The sequence below is a fragment of the Phascolarctos cinereus genome, unplaced genomic scaffold, assembly GCF_003287225.1.
Source record: "Phascolarctos cinereus isolate Bilbo 61053 unplaced genomic scaffold, phaCin_HiC Scaffold_5;HRSCAF=322, whole genome shotgun sequence".
NCBI lineage: Eukaryota > Metazoa > Chordata > Mammalia > Diprotodontia > Phascolarctidae > Phascolarctos > Phascolarctos cinereus.
This window is the reverse complement of record NW_027555958.1, coordinates 98,378,013-98,395,227: the sequence shown is the minus strand read 5'-3', so window position 1 is coordinate 98,395,227 and position 17,215 is coordinate 98,378,013. Positions and strand designations below refer to the sequence as shown.

At 37.0% G+C, this 17,215-nt stretch overlaps 1 protein-coding gene across 8 annotated transcripts in view; it reads right to left on the bottom strand.

Moving 5' to 3' along the window:
• Positions 1-17,215, bottom strand: part of IPCEF1 (interaction protein for cytohesin exchange factors 1) — a 219,643-nt gene that overhangs the window by 94,851 nt on the left and 107,577 nt on the right. For 6 of the 8 annotated variants that reach the window (XM_020986656.2, XM_020986647.2, XM_020986646.2 and 3 more), the window contains 2 exons: positions 12,628-12,664; positions 11,786-11,955 (listed from right to left, as the gene is read on the bottom strand). In XM_020986656.2, coding sequence (XP_020842315.1) covers positions 11,786-11,955; positions 12,628-12,664 — 207 coding nt within the window. Of the gene's footprint in view, positions 1-11,785; positions 11,956-12,077; positions 12,363-12,422; positions 12,575-12,627; positions 12,665-17,215 lie in introns of those variants that run through there. The other 2 variants (XM_020986651.2, XM_020986654.2) reach the window with 2 other exon arrangements.

Genomic DNA, 17,215 nt, shown 5'->3' with positions numbered 1-17,215 from the left:
ACATATATTGATTTCCTTGAATTATTCTCACTTTCATTTATGTCTAGCTTGTCCCCAACTTGCTATTAAGCTCTTTCTAAGGAAGGGGCCACATTTACTTCAATACAATTGAATTCAATACACATTTATCAATGTTGTTCCTTCTAAGTGTTATTTTTTGTATCCCCATGGCTTAACAGTACCTGGCACACAGTAAGTGCTTAATAAATGCTTATTGCTAGTTGATTATTGATTGACATGCCAGAAATTATGGTTGGAACTAGAGTCCAAAGTCAAAAATGAAACAATCCCTGACCTCAGGGAGCTTACATTCCACTATTTCTTTTGTGTAGAATTTAGCTTAGTGCTAGGCACAAATTACTTTTTTTTAAAATGAGGGACGCCCTTGTTCCATTATCTGAATAATTTAAAATGAAATCCCAGACTACTCACCATTCCTTGCAGTCACATTGACTTTGCAATGCAAAGACTTATTTGTTACAGGGAGTGATTCAGAGGCATACATATACTCTGATGACACCCTGTGACAGTCTACATATGTTCCTCAGTGATGTAAGGGAGTAAAATGCCAGCTGGAAGAACTAGCATAATCTGTAACATTTTCTGAATATAAGCAGATGACAGGCACCTTATATAATACATTGGCTCTATGAGTGTAAATATGCTTTATTATCTGTATTAGACACATATTAAAATGTTCTTGATATATGTGGCAATCATGAAGATGTTATACTCTACTTACAAGTTTAGAAAACAGATCTGCATAGAAGATAATTTCATTTGACCCTTACAACCACCCCATGAAGAAAGCAAGGCAGATATTATTATGCCTGTTTTATAGATAACAAAACTGAAGCTCTGAGGTTAAGAAAGTACCTTTGAGATCAATCAGTCCACTGCTCTCATTTAACACACAAGGTAACCGACACTCTGTAAATACCTTGTTTGCCTCAGTTTCCTCATCTATAAAGTCAACTGGAGAAGGAAATAGTAAACCACTCCAGTATCTTTGCCAAGAAAACCCCAAGTGGGGTCACAAAGATTTGGACATAACTGAAAAAGACTGAACGACAACAAAGTGACTTGCCAAAGATTACAAGGCGTGATGGATAGAGACCTCCTCAGAGTCATGAAGACCTGGTTTCAAGTCCTGTCTCTGACCCATTTTGGTCAGGTGACTTTGGGCAGATCACTTAACCCCTTGGTGATCTAGACAAGTCTCTAAGGCTCTAAGTTACAAAGAAGGTGCCAGTCAATACTAAAAGTTTCCCATACCAGTGAAATTGTAGGTTCAGTTCCTATCTATAGAGGAAGTAAATGTCAGAGTTAAGATTTGAACCTAGTTCTTCTGACTCTAAATCCAATTTTCATAATTCAATCCAATGCTCTTTCCAGTTCACCAAGCTGCTTTCCTACCAACTTTACTGGATGACCTTCTCAGGATGGACATAGGAAATCAAAGGCATAAAAATGTAACCTAAAAATCTGAATGTCTATTACAGGTATAGTTAGAAGGCAATATTGTTGTAATGCAACTTCATTCTGTTCACACTTAATTTATTTCGGTCAATTGCTATTTATTTCTAGAATATACAACCTTGGCTCATTGCTGAAATTCTCTGAATAGAGCTTATCATTTTACTACCTCTGTACCTCTGTTCACATGTTCCTTACACTCAGAATACTCTGCCTCTATTTGTTCAGTTGTTTTGCAGTTATGTCTGACTCTTCATGACCCATTTGGGGTTTTCTTGACAAAGACACTAGAGTGGTTTGCCATTTCTTTCTCCAGCTCTTTTTGTTGTTGTTGAATCATTTCAGTCATGTCCGACTCTTCATGATTCCATATGTGGCTTTCTTGTCAAAGATACTTTTGCCATTTCCTTCTCCAGTTCATTTTTACGGATGAGAAAACTGAGGCAAATAGGATTAAGTGACTTGCCCAAGGGTCACACAACTAGTAAGTGTCTAAGGCTAGATTTGAACTTACGAAGATGAGTCTTCCTGACTCCAGGCCAGGCACTTTATCCATTGCAGCACCTAGCTGCCCTGTTGCCATATTTCTACCTATTTAAATCCCATTTATACTTTAAGACCCAGTCCAAATGATCCCTCAGCCATGAAGCCCTGCCTTGGCCCTTTAATAAGGATATGAAGGCCAGCTCATCCTTGAATCCCTTACAGTACTTTATTCGTACCTTTTAGCTACGTGTATTATAGGTTATAGTTATTTACATCCACTACTTCTTCTTAATAGATTGTAAACAAGGAAGATCTTACTTTCTAGCGCCAAACACAGTACTCTGCATAAAGCAGGAACTTGATAATTATTCACAGAATAAATGAAAGGCAGAACTACAAGTTTGGGAGGGGAAAAAAATGACATGGTTTTGCCAACTGGGAATGTTGAGCTATGTGTTGGAAGTGGTGGAGGTAGCAGGAGTCATTCATACACTTTACTTTCCCAAACAGCCTTAAAAGGCTTTAGTAGCTACAGAAGATAATAACAAGTTTGTCATTAATACTCAACTGTGTTCCTATAGGCAAAATTAAGGATCCCTGGCTAACCTAACCACAACCTACCCCTGTTACTTGCTCTAGCTATGTCCCACAGCAACAACCTGGTTCTCCTACCAAGTTCTGGATAACTTCCCAGGATGCAGTGAGGTAGAAATGCATATTGTGGGCTTTGGTACATTTACTCTTACTGAGTGGTCCTGGGGACTAGATTTTTTTTTAATTTGGACTAATTTCAATGTTTCCAAGTGAGATTTCTCACCTGTAATGAAAGAACCAGAATAGCATGCCTTTCTGTTTTCAATAGACATCACAAATGCATTCAATTAGTGTAATTAAGAATTTAGAAGTCATTCTGAATAAAGTGATTTTAAAGACCAGCTTGCTTAAATGTACTCCATGGTGCCCAAAAAAAGACCCAGAGCAACCAATAGCAGAGTGGGGTTTCTTTCTACTGTCTTTTAAAGCATTTTTTTTAAAGAGTAAAGTATGTAATGGGGGTGTATGTATATGTATACACACTGTGTATGTACCTATACTCATAACACATACATACAAAAGAAGTCAATCAAGGAACTATTTAATCACCAAGCATTCATTCAACACCCACTCATTATGTACTAGGCACTGAATATTTGTTGTTTTTCAGTCATTTCAGTCATGTCCAACTCTTCATGACCGTGTTTGAGGTTTTCCTGGCAAAGATATTGGAGTGGTTTGCCATTTCCTTCATCAGCTCATTTCACAGATGAAAAAACTGAGGCAAACAGGGCTAAGTGACTTGCCCAGGATCACACACTAGTGTCTGATGTTGAATTTGAACTCAGGTCTTCCTGACTCCAGACCCTGCAGTCTATCCTAGCTATCCCTGTTTAATCACAAAACCTGCATTCAGCACCCACTCATGTTAAATTAAGTAACTAAAGATACAAAGACCCAAATTAATATTGCTAGTAATAGCTAAGATTTATATGGCACCACTATGTGCTGAAACTGAAATGTTATCTCATTGATTCTCACAGCAACCCTGGGAGGTAGGTGTTACCATTATCCTCATTTTTCAGCTAAGGAAACTGAGGCAAACAGAGGTGTAAGTGACTTGTCCAGGATCACACAGCTAACAAGTACCTGAGACTGGATTTCAACTCAGGTCTTCCTAACTCCAGACTCAGTGCTCTATCCACTGCATCATCTAGCTGTCTGCCTTCAAGGAACTTATGTGCTATCTGGGGAGACAACATATATACATAGAAGTATATACAGAAGAAGTAATAATAATAAATAATAATAATAATAATACAAGATATTTTAGAAAAGAAGGGCAATAGCCTAGGGAAAATGATGTATTAGGTGTTGCTTGAGCTGAATATTGGGGGAAATTAGGGACCTTATGATACAGAAGTGGAGAGGGAGTATGAAGCCAAGCATGTGTTACAACCGGTATAAAACTAAGGAAAAGAGAGAGGGCTATATGTGAAGAAAAGAGATGGCAGTTTAGCATTGCTAGAGCGTTCAGGAAGGGGAGTAAGATATGATGAGGTTGGAAAGGTAAGTTGGAATCAACTTACTAAGGGCTTAAAAAGCTAAACAGAGGAGTTAGGAAGTAAAGATTTATTTATGAAGTCTGACCTGGTCACACTTACACTTATGGAAAATCATTTTGCAATTATGTAGGGAATGGATTGAAGAAGAGAAAAAATTAAGATGTGAGGATCAAAGGATTATGATAGTCCAGGTAAGAAATGATTAGGGTCTAAATTAAGGCTGTGACCATGCGAGCAGTGAGAAGGGGACAGATGAGACCTATGTCATGGAGGTAGAAATGACAATATTTGACAACTGAATAGATATGGAGAGTGAAGGAGAAGGAGGAGTCAAAGATAAGAAGAGACTGAAAACCTGGATGCTGGAAAGATTGTGGTGCCCTTCCCAAAAATAGAGAAGTTCAGAAGCGGGGTGGCTTTTGGAAGAAAGATGTTGAGTTTTGTTTTAGACATGGTGAGTCTGAGATGCTTACAGGACATCCAGTTTGAAATGTCTAAAAGGAATTTGGTGATATAGAACTGGAGTTCAGGAGAGAGAACACAGCTAGAGACATACATAGATGCATAGATACATAGATGATGAAATGAAACAAAGGTAGGTAGATAGAAATACGATAGAAAGATAGGTAGGCAAACAGATGATAGAAAGAGAGATAAATAGACAGAAAGAAAGATAGAAATATATATAGATATAGATATTTAGAGAAAGGTAGATGATAGAAAAATAGGTAGGTAGATAGATAGATCTGGTAAGAGATTACATCAAATATCATCCAAGAGGATAAGGTAATTAAAATAACAAAAGCATATAACATTGCCCAGGATGAAAGTATAAAGAAAGAAGAGGGCCAAGCACAAAGCTTTGATGGGGGAGGGGGGGAGAATGAATCGCATTCACTGTAAGAAGATTCTAGGTGTTGTCTCCTGTTCTGGGCTTCTCTATTATCTGAAAAAAAAATGACCTATACAACATAAGTTCTTAACATTTTTTTAATGTCATGGACTCTCTTGAAGTCCATGGACTCCTCAGAATAATGTTTTTAAATGACTGAAGTAAATGCTGAATTTCAGTAAAATGTTACTGAAAATAAAGTATTTTTTCCCATCCAAGTTCCTGGAGACCATGGAAATTTATCCACTGACTGCTCAAGCAACCCCAGATAAAGAACTCAAGTTACAGAGGAGCAAGCAACATGTATGAGATGCAAATAATAATTCTCACCTCCTACTCAATTCTCAGTTTCTTGTAATCTGGTTTTTATATCCACCACTCAACTGAAATTGTGCGAAGGTCACCAATAATCTCTAACAGAATGACCTTTTAGAATTCTCATCTTTCTTGTCCTCTGCAAGAAATGATACTATTGATCATCCACTCTTTCTGGATACTCTCATCTCTGGGTTTTTGGGACACTGCTCTGCCATGGTTTCTCCCTACATCTCTCACCAATCCTTCTTGGTTTCCTTTGTAAGATTTTTATCTATGTTCCACACTCTATTGTGGATATACCCCAAAACACAATCCTGGACTTTCTCCTCTTCTCTCTTTACACTCTGGTAATCTCACTAGTGGGCAGTGAAGTGGCTCAGGGGATAGAATGCCAGGCCTGAAGTCAGGAAGTCTCATCTTCCTGAGTTCAAATCTGGCCCCAGACACAACAGCTGTGTGATTCCAGGCAAGTCACTTAACCCTGTTTGCCTCAGTTTCCTCATCTGTAAAATAAGCTGGAGAAAGAAATACCAAACCACTCCAGTATCTCTGCCAAGAAAACCCCAAATGGAGTCACAAAGAGTCTGAAATGAGTGAACAAGAACTATCTCATGAGCCTCATGGATTCAACCATCATCTCTATGTCAATGCCAGTTCTACTTAAGCAGCCCTCTTGTCTCTCCTGAACTCTAGTGCCACATCTCCAGCTGCCTAGTGAACATCTCTATCTGGAGGACCCACAGACATCTCAAACTCATCCCATCCAAAATTATACTCATTGCCTTTCCCCGTAAATCTCCGCCTCCCCCTAATTTCCCTATTCTTCTTAATAGCATCACCATTCTTCTAGTCACCTGGCTTCACAGCATATGTGTCTTCTCTGATGCAACTGATCAACAAGATTCACAAATTCTTCTTCCACAACATCCTTATCATAGCTCACTTTCTCTCCATTCCCCTCACAACCACCCCAGTCCATATTCTCATCACTTCTCACTATGATATTGTAAGCCTCCTAATTGGTCTCCCTGCTTCCAGTCTCTTCCCTCTTCAATCTCTTCTCTACTCAGAGATTGATATTCTTACCAAATTGATATCCCTGAAGCACAAATATCACTGGGATATCCCCTGTTCAAGAAGCATCAGGGGCTCCCCATTGCTTCTAGGATAAAATACAAATTTTTTTGTTTGGCATTTCTTTCCAGATTGATTCAACATTACTCTTCCGCCTATCATTACCCATTCTATGGTCCAACCAAACTGACCCACTTACTGTTCTCTCTATAAAACATTCTATCTCCTGACTCTGCTGATGCACAGGTTGTCCATATGCCTAATATTATCTCATCCTCACATTTGCCTCTTGTGACCCAAAACACCCTTCAAGGTTAGGCTCAGGTGCCAGCTCCCAGCAAGTGTCTGGAATTTAGTGAGCACTTAATAAATGCTTGTTGACTGACTGGCCGCCCTATTTTAACAGGCTCCTTCTGACTCTCACCATTAGTTAAAAAAAAAAAAGAAACCTTCCTCCTTTTCCAAATTACATTCAATTTATTCTGTCCATAACTGCATTTACTTATCTGTGAATATATTGTTTCCCACAGCAAAATAGAAACTACTTGAGAGCAAAGGCTTCCTTGAACTGTACCTTCTATCCCTAGTATCTAATACCAAATCTGGCATTTAGCAGATGATCAATAAGTGCTGGTTGAATGATTAATTATTTTCACAATTCAACAACTCAATTCAATTAAAATTTATTAAGTACATACCATTTGCCAGGGACTGAGTTAGATGCTAAGGATTAAAAAAAAAAAAATCAGTCCCTGCCCTCAAGGATGTTCCTGGAGGTGTAAGGGGGACAAAATACACACAAATAAATATAAGATGCTAAAAATCAAGTAAGGAAGAAGCACCAAGAAATGGGAGAATCAGAGAAGGCTCCTTGTAGGAAGTGGCACCATAGCTAAGCCTTGAGGGAAGACAAGGATTCTGAGAGTTGCCTATGAGTAGAGAATGTAGTCCAAACCTAGAGAATAGTGTAGAAAAGATAATTTAGTTTGGCTAGAATTTAGAATTTGTGAAGAGTACTAGTATGAATTACTAGAAGAAAGATAAGTGGGAGTCAGATTGTAAAAGTCCTTAAAATATAAATTAAGGGGTTTCTATTACATATATAGATATATTATAGATATATCATATCTATTATATTATATATAAAAGTCAGATTGTGAAAGTCCTTAAAATACAGATTAAGGAGTTTTCTATAATATATACTGAAAATTTTTGAGAAAGGGAATGACATAAGTTTATTTAGATATTTTCATTTTTCCTTCTCTCCAAATCCTTGTTCTCATGGTCTCAAACTCATCTCCATTGCCTAGTTCTACGAGGTAGGAGAGTAGGCCCTGTTGCAACTGCTATTTTCAAACTCTGGAAAGTCCATGATAACCTTGAACTTAGAAATTATCTAAATCAGCAGTTCTCAACATGCAATACCTCAAGGTCCCTTAGATTCTTTTCAGGGGGTCAACAAGGTCAAAATTATTTTCACAATAGTAACCATGATGTTTTAATTTATGACACAGTAACATATCAACAATTACGATCCACATAAAAGCTTTCAGGGAGATTCTCAAAAATTTTAAAGATTTTAGGGGCGTCTAGGTGGGGCAGTGGATAGAGTACCAGCTCTGGAGTCAGGAAGACCCGAGTTCAAATGTGACCTCAGATACATAACACTCACTAGCTGTGTGACCCTGGGCAAGTCACTTAACCCCACTGTCGGGGTGGGGGGGGGAAGAGTTTAAATGGGTCCTGAGACCATAAAGTTTGAGAATCCCTGGTCTAACCATTTAAATTCCCATGTGCTAGGCATCAGGCAGAGTTTTATAAAAGCAACATTCTTACCCAACCCATGTCAATATCTGTATCTGGGACTTTCATGGGATATTATTTTTAGAAAAGGGGGGGGTACCCTAGCAATGCTGGTTTGGTTTAGTTTTTCTCTTTTATGCTAAAAAATTACAGTTTTATAAGTCACTTAATCTAACTGCCCCCCCACCTCAATCCCTTTCATTTTACAGATGAGGGAATGAAAGTCAAGACATATAAAATCAATTACCCAAGTTCACACAGATAGTAAGTGGTAGAGACAATATTTAAACTCAGCTCCTCTGACTTCAAATCTTGCTCTCTTTCCATTATTCCATGAACATAACCTTTTTAAAGAGACTGTTTTCCATGCCAGATGTTTGAACTTCCCCAAGCAATCATACTATGCAAGCAGAAAAGAAAAAAAAAAGATCTTGGATCTGGAATACCAAAAAACACTGCCCAATTCAAGCCATATCCTAATGAACCTGTCTAAGATTGAGATTTGGGAGAATGAAGCACAGCATATTTTTAAGAGACCTCTCTAGAGAAGCTACATGTACCACTTTCTGTCAGGGCTTATTATTGGGAAAATTGGGGCTTTTGTGGAAGACCTCAGTTCCACTGCTCTGGCTTTTAAACATAAAACTTCTGAGAAAAATCATGGTGACCTTAACCCTTTTACTTAAACTTGAACTGAAAGAAGGATTCATTTCTCCCAATCAACCCAGAAATGAACCAGTGGGTGACAGAATATGTCACTAGGCAAAAAATAATGAATTTCAAAGGAAACAGGAAAGAAGGTGTCTGATGACTTGATCAGAGATATCAAAGGAACAGCTACCAACAGCATTACTAAAACCGAATTCTACTGGGGGCCAAAAATAAATGTAATCTTAACCAAGGCATGTGTTTCTCATTTTGTATTTTACACTAACACTTGATGTCAGATTATGAATGTCACCTAATGATTCACTGGTGACTCTTTTCCTCCATGAGAAAAAAGTAACTAGTGTAGGGTCAGAGGAGGAGGTGTCTTTTCTGTATATGACCAGTTTAATGTAATAAACTCCACACAAGTACTAGCAGCATCTCTCTTTCTTTGAAACTGGTCATCATAACTATTCAAGCTAATGTTGTGCAACTTGAGTGTTGTTCATCCAGGTGGAAAGAAGTTTGGGTAACATCAGGGACAGGAGAGAGGTATATGGACAACTGTGAGTTTACTTTCTTCCTCAATTATAGGCTCTTTCAAAGCCATGGCCCAAGTAACCAACTCTATAAGAGAAGCCACACACAAATAAAACAGTCAATAGCTACCCAATTATACAACACTTTGCATAAGGAAAAATCAAAGCAAAAGGAGTTAATGGTGGACCAGTCAGGGCATATTTCTAATCTCTGTGGCTCAAAACACATTTACAGCAATAGGCAAAAGGTTTTTCATACTATCATTGACTTAGAAACAGAAAAGATCTTAGAGGCTATCAAATTTAACTCTTTCATTTTACATATAAGGAAACTGAGGCACCGATTTTCCCAAAGTCACACTTCTAGTAAGTGTCTGAGGTGGGATTTGAAAATAGATCTTCCTGTGTCCAAGTTTAGTACCCTATCCACTAAGCCACTCTACCTTTTTGGTATTATATTTGTTAGAATGCAAAGTTTCCCACTAACCTCCTAGTCTCTCCTGAAAAAAATATATTTATTGCATATGTGGAAAATCTAGATCAATGACTGAGACACTACTGTATAACAGAAAAATCATTAGCTTTGGGATTAGATCCAGATTCAAGTCTTGGACTACTTACTAGCTATGTGAATGTAAGTAAATTACTTTTCTTCTATTGGCCTCAGTTTCCTCATCTGTAAAATATTTATTTTACAGGATTGTGCTAAAGAAAACACTGTAAGCCTTAAAATACCTACAAATTTAAACTGTTATTATCTGTGACTTACTAACCCAGTTAAATATAACATCCTAAAATTACATTCTTTTTTTTTTTTTGGCTTTTTTTTGGGGGGGGGGCTGGGCAATGGGGTTAAGTGACTTGCCCAGGGTCACACAGTTAGTAAATATCAAGTGTCTGAGACCACATTTGAACTCAACTCCTCCTGACTCCAAGGCTGGAGCTCTATCCACTGTACCACCTAGCTGCCCCTAAAATTACATTCTTTTTAGGTGCCTAATAAGTTAAATTTGTCACCTCAAGATTTTGCCCACAATCAAAAAATAGCATTTTGTTGGAAATCCAATCAACTCATGCACAAAGTTTTATGCTCCAAAACTGTGAAGCTTAAGAGATGCATATAAATGTAGACATAATCAATCCCTAGAGTATTTTTTTTAATTCCTAACATTTGGCACAGAAGGGGGCTTTTTTTAATAATGGGTGCTATCTTCCAAAACACCAGGACTTGTAGCTAATATATATATGTATTTAATAGCATATGAGTAAGATGCTCAGAATTTCATGGACAGAGATCTGCCTTCCCTCTAAGGGAGCATGATGAAAAGAATCTTAGACCTAGAGCTATAATATCATAGATCTAAAAAAGACCTCAGAGTCCATGTAATCTAATCTCCCTCCACTTCACAAAAGAGGAAAGTGAAGCCCAGGGAAGTTAAGTGACTTGCCCAAAGTCACAAAGATAGTAATTGTCGGAGGTAGAATTCAAATCCAGGTCTTCTGAAGTCAACGCCAGAGACCTTTCCACTGTACCACTTGAAGTTAGGAGACCTAGTTTAAATTCTAAATTCTAATATTACATATGTAACTATACATATGCCAGCTAAACTCTGAGCCTTAATTTTCTCAGCCATAAAATAGAAATAATAATAGACTAACAACCTAGCAAGAAGTGAGAAAAACAAAATACTACACAAATATAAATTCTAAATATCATTGACGCCTTCTAAAATTTACTTATTTCTGGCCCTATACTACTGAAATCTGTTATGTGAAGCAGGCCATAATATTTTAATTAAGTCATTAAAGGCTGACCGAATTCCCAAGCACCTTATCAAGAACAGGCAAAGCAGTAAGTTACAAGAAGGGGATAGCACAGTTTAATGTCTTCCATCTATGACAAAACCCCAAACAGTGCAAAACACAAAGCTGAAATAGCTGTTAACAATCCTTGATAGCAAGTTTCACAATACAGAGAAGAGGAGGAAAAGGAAAGCAAAAGCAATGTATAAGCTGTAATAGTTTCTCTTAATTAAATCAACAATCTGCAGCATACATGACATGCACCCATTAGGCAGAGACCCCTGGGAAGCTTTGCTCTTCATTATCTTTCTTTTTTTTTTATTTATCATTCTTCAGTATCTTTCATCTGAAATAAGGGAAATCGTTTCCAGAATTAACTGATGAAATCTGAAACCCCATGCACAAATGGCTTAGAGTTTTAAGGCAAAAGCAAGGTGGAGAGGTTTTGTCTGGATAAAACGAGATTGCCTTTCTTACTATTTTACTGATGCAGAAAGGGCTTTTACAAGGTGTCAGTCAATCCACTGAGGAATCACTTCCTCTGCTTAGAGTGGAGCCTGCCCTTGGACTCCCCTGGAGCCATGCCCTACACCAGCAGCAGCTCTCAGGTAGCAAAACTCAGGGGTTTAGGGAGAAAGTGCACTCACCATCTGATTGCCGTACCAGTACAGAGATGCCCCCTTAAGCACAACCCAGAACTTTCTCCATTTGTTGCTGAGGAAGGTGCCTTTTTCCTTTTTCTTGTATAACCACCCCTGGAAGTCAGCGTGTCCCAGATCTTTGCAGGATATCCTCCTCCGGCTCATTGTGAAGAAACCTGCACACAGCATTCACACCAAGAATGAAATTATTATTCTGTGCTCAGGGAAGCCCGAGAAAGATCCTGTTAAAATAACCAATTACTTAAAGCCAATGCCTCCAAGTTGCTATATCACGCACCCCAGAGCTCCCTGGAGAACAAATTTCATCAATACAAATCGCCACCTCCTCGGGTGCCTTAGCTTGCAAAATGCATTGCTTCTACATAAAAGGTATAACAAACGAAACAAGAAGGAAGGAATAATGTTCAGCATATGAGTAGTATTCTTAAAAATGCCATTGGACAGTGTAAATTAGAAAATAAAGTGTAGTAGACCACCCGGCAAAAGACTGCACAACACAGCCGCATGCAGCGAGCCACAAGAGCTGCAGTTATGCAATAGAAGTGTGCGGGCTAATGCCCATTTAAGCGAAAGCTACTTCCCAGGCTCTCAATTCCACTATCTCCAAGCCCTACTGACATACCACAAGGGATTAATCCAAATGAGCAGCATGTCGTCATTTCTCAGAAGGGACAGAAAAATAACCACGGGTCAAGCTGCCTGCCAACTAGCCCGGGCTCACGATACTCAGACAGACAAAAAAAAAAAAATCGGATCCCAAAAAAGACGTCCAAAATTATAATAACGATAAATAATAAAGGGACAAATGAAAGCTCTTATTGCAATACCTTGAGTTTTCTTCCTCGGCTTCTGACGCAAGGGAACCTACAGGAAGCGCAGGAAGGAAAGAAAAAAGGAAATTTCTGATTAGGTTGTAACATTTGTAAATGAGAAGGGAGGGAGGAGGTGGTGGTGTTCACGTGCAGGATAGAATCTTCAAAAACAACCAAACAAAAACAAGATACAATAACAACACTTCACTTGGAGATAAAAGATAGCTACTAGCTGAAGCAGAAAATGGGCTAATTAGAACTGAGGTACATAGAGTTGAACGTGAAAAAAAAGATGTTACATTGTTTTTATCACTAGCGTTTCCTGTTTCCACCCACAAGCAGTTTTCTCACTAGTACTTTTGAGTCAAGAGAGTAATACTGTTCTTTAAAGGAAAATATGCAAACGGATATATATTAGAATAATGAAGACTTCATTTTCTCCTGAGCTGGGAAAATGAAAAGTCTTACATTTTAACCCTTCTCACTATTTAAAGTTTCTAAGTGTTGATTGTAATTTAAATAAACATTTAAAGGGTAACAAGACAGGTCGTGCAATTATATGATTGTCATTGAAACCACATCTTAAAGGGTTACAATAAAATCACATCAGGTAAATAACGTCCAAAAAGGGAAATTCCAGTCTTCCTTGGTAACACAGCTGTATTTATCCTACTTTCCTATCCAGAAAGTCTTCTTTATATTTAAACTTAATCTCTTCTGTTGTAACTGAAACCTATTTCCTTTTACATTCTTCTTATGTCTCATGACTGGCTACTATAAATATATTCTACAAAGGATAAATTCACAGTCTACTTCTATCATATTACATTATTTCAAGTATTATATGAATACATATATACTATATGAAAATGGACAAGGTTTATTGCATTTCAAATTTATCAGAGATGTAATTATATTATACATATACATATGATTCAATTTGTTAAAATCTCAGTTATTATAAATATAGAAAACACAAAAGTTACCTTAGCCAATAATCTCTTTCTTGTTTTCCTCTAACTTCTCTCTATAGCAAATGTCCTTCATTTGTCTATCTTTGAGAAACTGTCACTTTCTAAAGTTGTGTTTGCTCAGTGTTACTGATACGGAATCAATACGTGTAATAGCTTGCCCTTTAACATTAACAAGTGTGGCATATGCATAGCCCAAAGAAAAATCTGAAAAACTGAAGAATCAATGAGAGAAGCTCATATGTAATTTTTATGGTATTTACTGTTTTGTGTATTCTTGTATTATACAAGCATCAGGTGTATGACAAAATGCATAATAGATGTGAATATGTCGAACTTTTAAAAAATATCTTAAGACTCAGTCCTTTTCTGAAATTCAAAGTTTAAGTATGTTTCACATTTCTTTCAGCAATGATAATGTAAATAAACAGCTTGGTTTTATTTTCCTAGATTTTTTTTTAATATTCATGTATTGCATTTCTATTCTAAGGCTAGTAAAGTTTAAACACAAAGAAATAATTCTGAATTAGATAAGTAGCTATAATATCTAGCACAACAAGGTTTGCAAAACACTTTACAAATATTTCATTTTACCGTTACAACAACTCAGGGACATTGATGCTACAATCATCACCATTTTACAGATGAGGAAACTTTGGCAAGCAGAAGAGAAGTGACTTGCCCAGAACCATAAAGCTAGTAAGTTTCTAAGGCCACATTTGAACTCAGGTCTTCATGACTCCGAGTACAGCACTCTATCCAATTCTAATCATTTGAAAACAAGCAACAACAAAGGAATTTGCTTACTTTTTAGGGATTCCCTGAGATATATGTATGTAGGGAGAACTATTATCAGGATAAGACCTTCACTGAGCAAGCACGTGATCTGGGGCTAATTCAAAGCCACCACCATCCCCATTACCATTAATATATCATCCCCACTGATCAGTCAACTAGGGAAATTCTGTTAGATCAGTGGTTCTCCAAGTATAGTCCTAGAACCCTTAGGGGTCCTGGAGACCCTTTTGCAGGCCCATGAGGTCAAAAAATGCTTCATTATAATACTAAGAAATGTCAGAAACCATATACCATCTAATTTTAAAGGAACTACCTACCACTCCTGGAGTTGGGTGTAGTATCAAAGAAAAATGTGCACAATTATCTACAGAGGCTATTAAAATAATCCTTCCTTTCCCAATAACATATCTATGTGAGACCAGATTTTCTTCTTATACTTCAACCAAAATAACACATTGCAACAGACTGAATATAGAAGCAGATATAAGAATCCAGCTGTCTTCTATTAGATCAGCATCAAAGAGATTTGCAAAAAGATGTAAAACAATGCCACTCTTCTCACTAAATTTTTTTGTTTTGGAAAACATAGTAATTTTCATTTAAAAAATTGTTATCTATGTAAACATGTAGTAATGAGTCTATTGTTATACTTAAATGAATTAAAAATGAAATTTAAAATTTTATCAATTTTGATGCTAACATAGTAAACATCAATAGAAATAACACAAATAAACAATAGGTCTTCAGTTTTTGAGAGTGTAAAAGGGTTCTTAGATCAAAAAATTTGAGAACTGATGCTTTATATTAATTGTCTCCAGGAGTCCTCCATTAAGATGCAAATAAGTTACAGGACTACAGGAGTAACACAGGAAATGATTAGCACTCATTAAAACTTGGGCCCCAGATAAATTCATTAGATTAATTAATAATAACAGAACTTTAAGGTTTACTGAGGGTTTTCTTCACAACAACCCTGTAAAGCAAGTAAATTAAACCTAGCTGAGAACAGGCTTCTGGGCAAGTAGAACTCAGGATAGAAAGGAGGCTAAAAAGAAAGGTTTTGGCTTTCAGGGGAGAAGTTTAAGAGCAATGGCACAATAGGCCAGTGGGGGGTGGGGGTGGGGAATCATTCAGTTGTTTATTCAACAAATATTAAGGGCCTACTAGGCACAAAGTATCTCTCAGTATACAAAGGAAAAATCACACCGCATTCTTACACTTCCCAATCCTATACTCATCATAATTTTGGTACAGTTGATGTCAGTCATTTAGGGACAATTAACAATATGATGCCCGATATGCATGGTAGAATCTTGTATTCTCTGTAACACTTAATACATTGCATAACTGAGAAGAGGTGGTCTATGGTAGAATATTAACCATGAAAGTCTACCTTGTTTTCTTATATTTTCACCATAGACACCTTTACTACATACATAGACTATTCAATTAAAGATTTTTATTAAGATGATAAAGTAGGCATGAGTTATTAGTTGCCAATGCCTCCTGGGTTTCCATTTTCTCAGTAATAATACCATCTATGATTCTTTTTTTCATTTTTTGGATAACTTATAAGATATTTAAAACAGATTCCTGCATTCTTCTAAAATTGTGTCACCTCCAACATGGTATTCTTCTGTATGTGTTTCACCCAGAGATATCAACTCCTCCAAAATTCATTTTCTTAATGCTATTTCTACTGCTTTGAATAGCACATGGGATACTGAGGTGTTGCGTTAAAAAGCGGCGGTTCCATTGTCGTCAACGATGAGAATAAGTCATTTTATAAAACACTAGCAAATCTGTGCTGTTACAATGGATACTTACTATCCTTTTCTCAGTTTCATTTGGGGGTAATATGGCCTATCTGGGTCTCACACTAAGCTTTCTATGGATTTATTTTCCCTTCTACTGCTTTTGACTATTTGGTGAAACTATTGTAATACTGTTCATAAACTTCCATTGCTCTCCATAATGCATTGCAAATTAGCTAAACCAGTACTGGTCTCAGCATTTATCTCTTCCCTTGGCAAAGAGACCAAGTTTCCTCTGAGTCCTTTTGGCCTTCTTGATGAAGTAGTTCCTTCGTATTGGATAAGTATTCTAAGAAATGGAGATAATCAGAATCCACATCCATTTTCCTTCTATCAGAGCCAGTAGCTTGTTTAAATAGGTCAGGTTGGAGCTGTTACAATTTCATGCAATATCTTCTCAGCTTTATACTTTCTTCTAATTTGGTTTTGCTCTTGACTTTTGCTCTAATTAATCAATAATCTGACTGCGGGAAGGTGGAATCCCACATTAGAAACCAGTAATTTTCTGAAGTTGAATTACAGTAAATTTTATTCTTTGTGATGTATGATGCTTCTATGTTTGGTGTCTTACATCTTCTTGAAGAAAGTTTTCATAATAGACAGATATAAAGCTTCTGGGCAATTGATAAATTACTCTTATTTTTTCTTTAATCTCAAAATACATTTTCCAATTCTTTTACTAACTTCCTGAAAATTGACCTTCAATCAGTTAAGCCATTTGTTTAATCAACAAGTATTTATCAAATACCTACTATTTCCACTATATGTGCCAAAGACTGGGGATATAAAGACTTACACTTACACTGTACATAACTTGAAAGCACAAATTTTTGCATTTTGTCACCTCCCATTAGAATATGAGCTCCTTGAAGATATGGGGAAATTGGAACACTGATGCATTGTTGGTGGAGTTGTGAACTGATCCAACCATTCTGGAGAACAATTTGGAACCATGCCCAAAGGGTTACAAAAATGTGCATTCCCTTTGACCCAGAAATACCACTTCTAGTTCTCTATTCC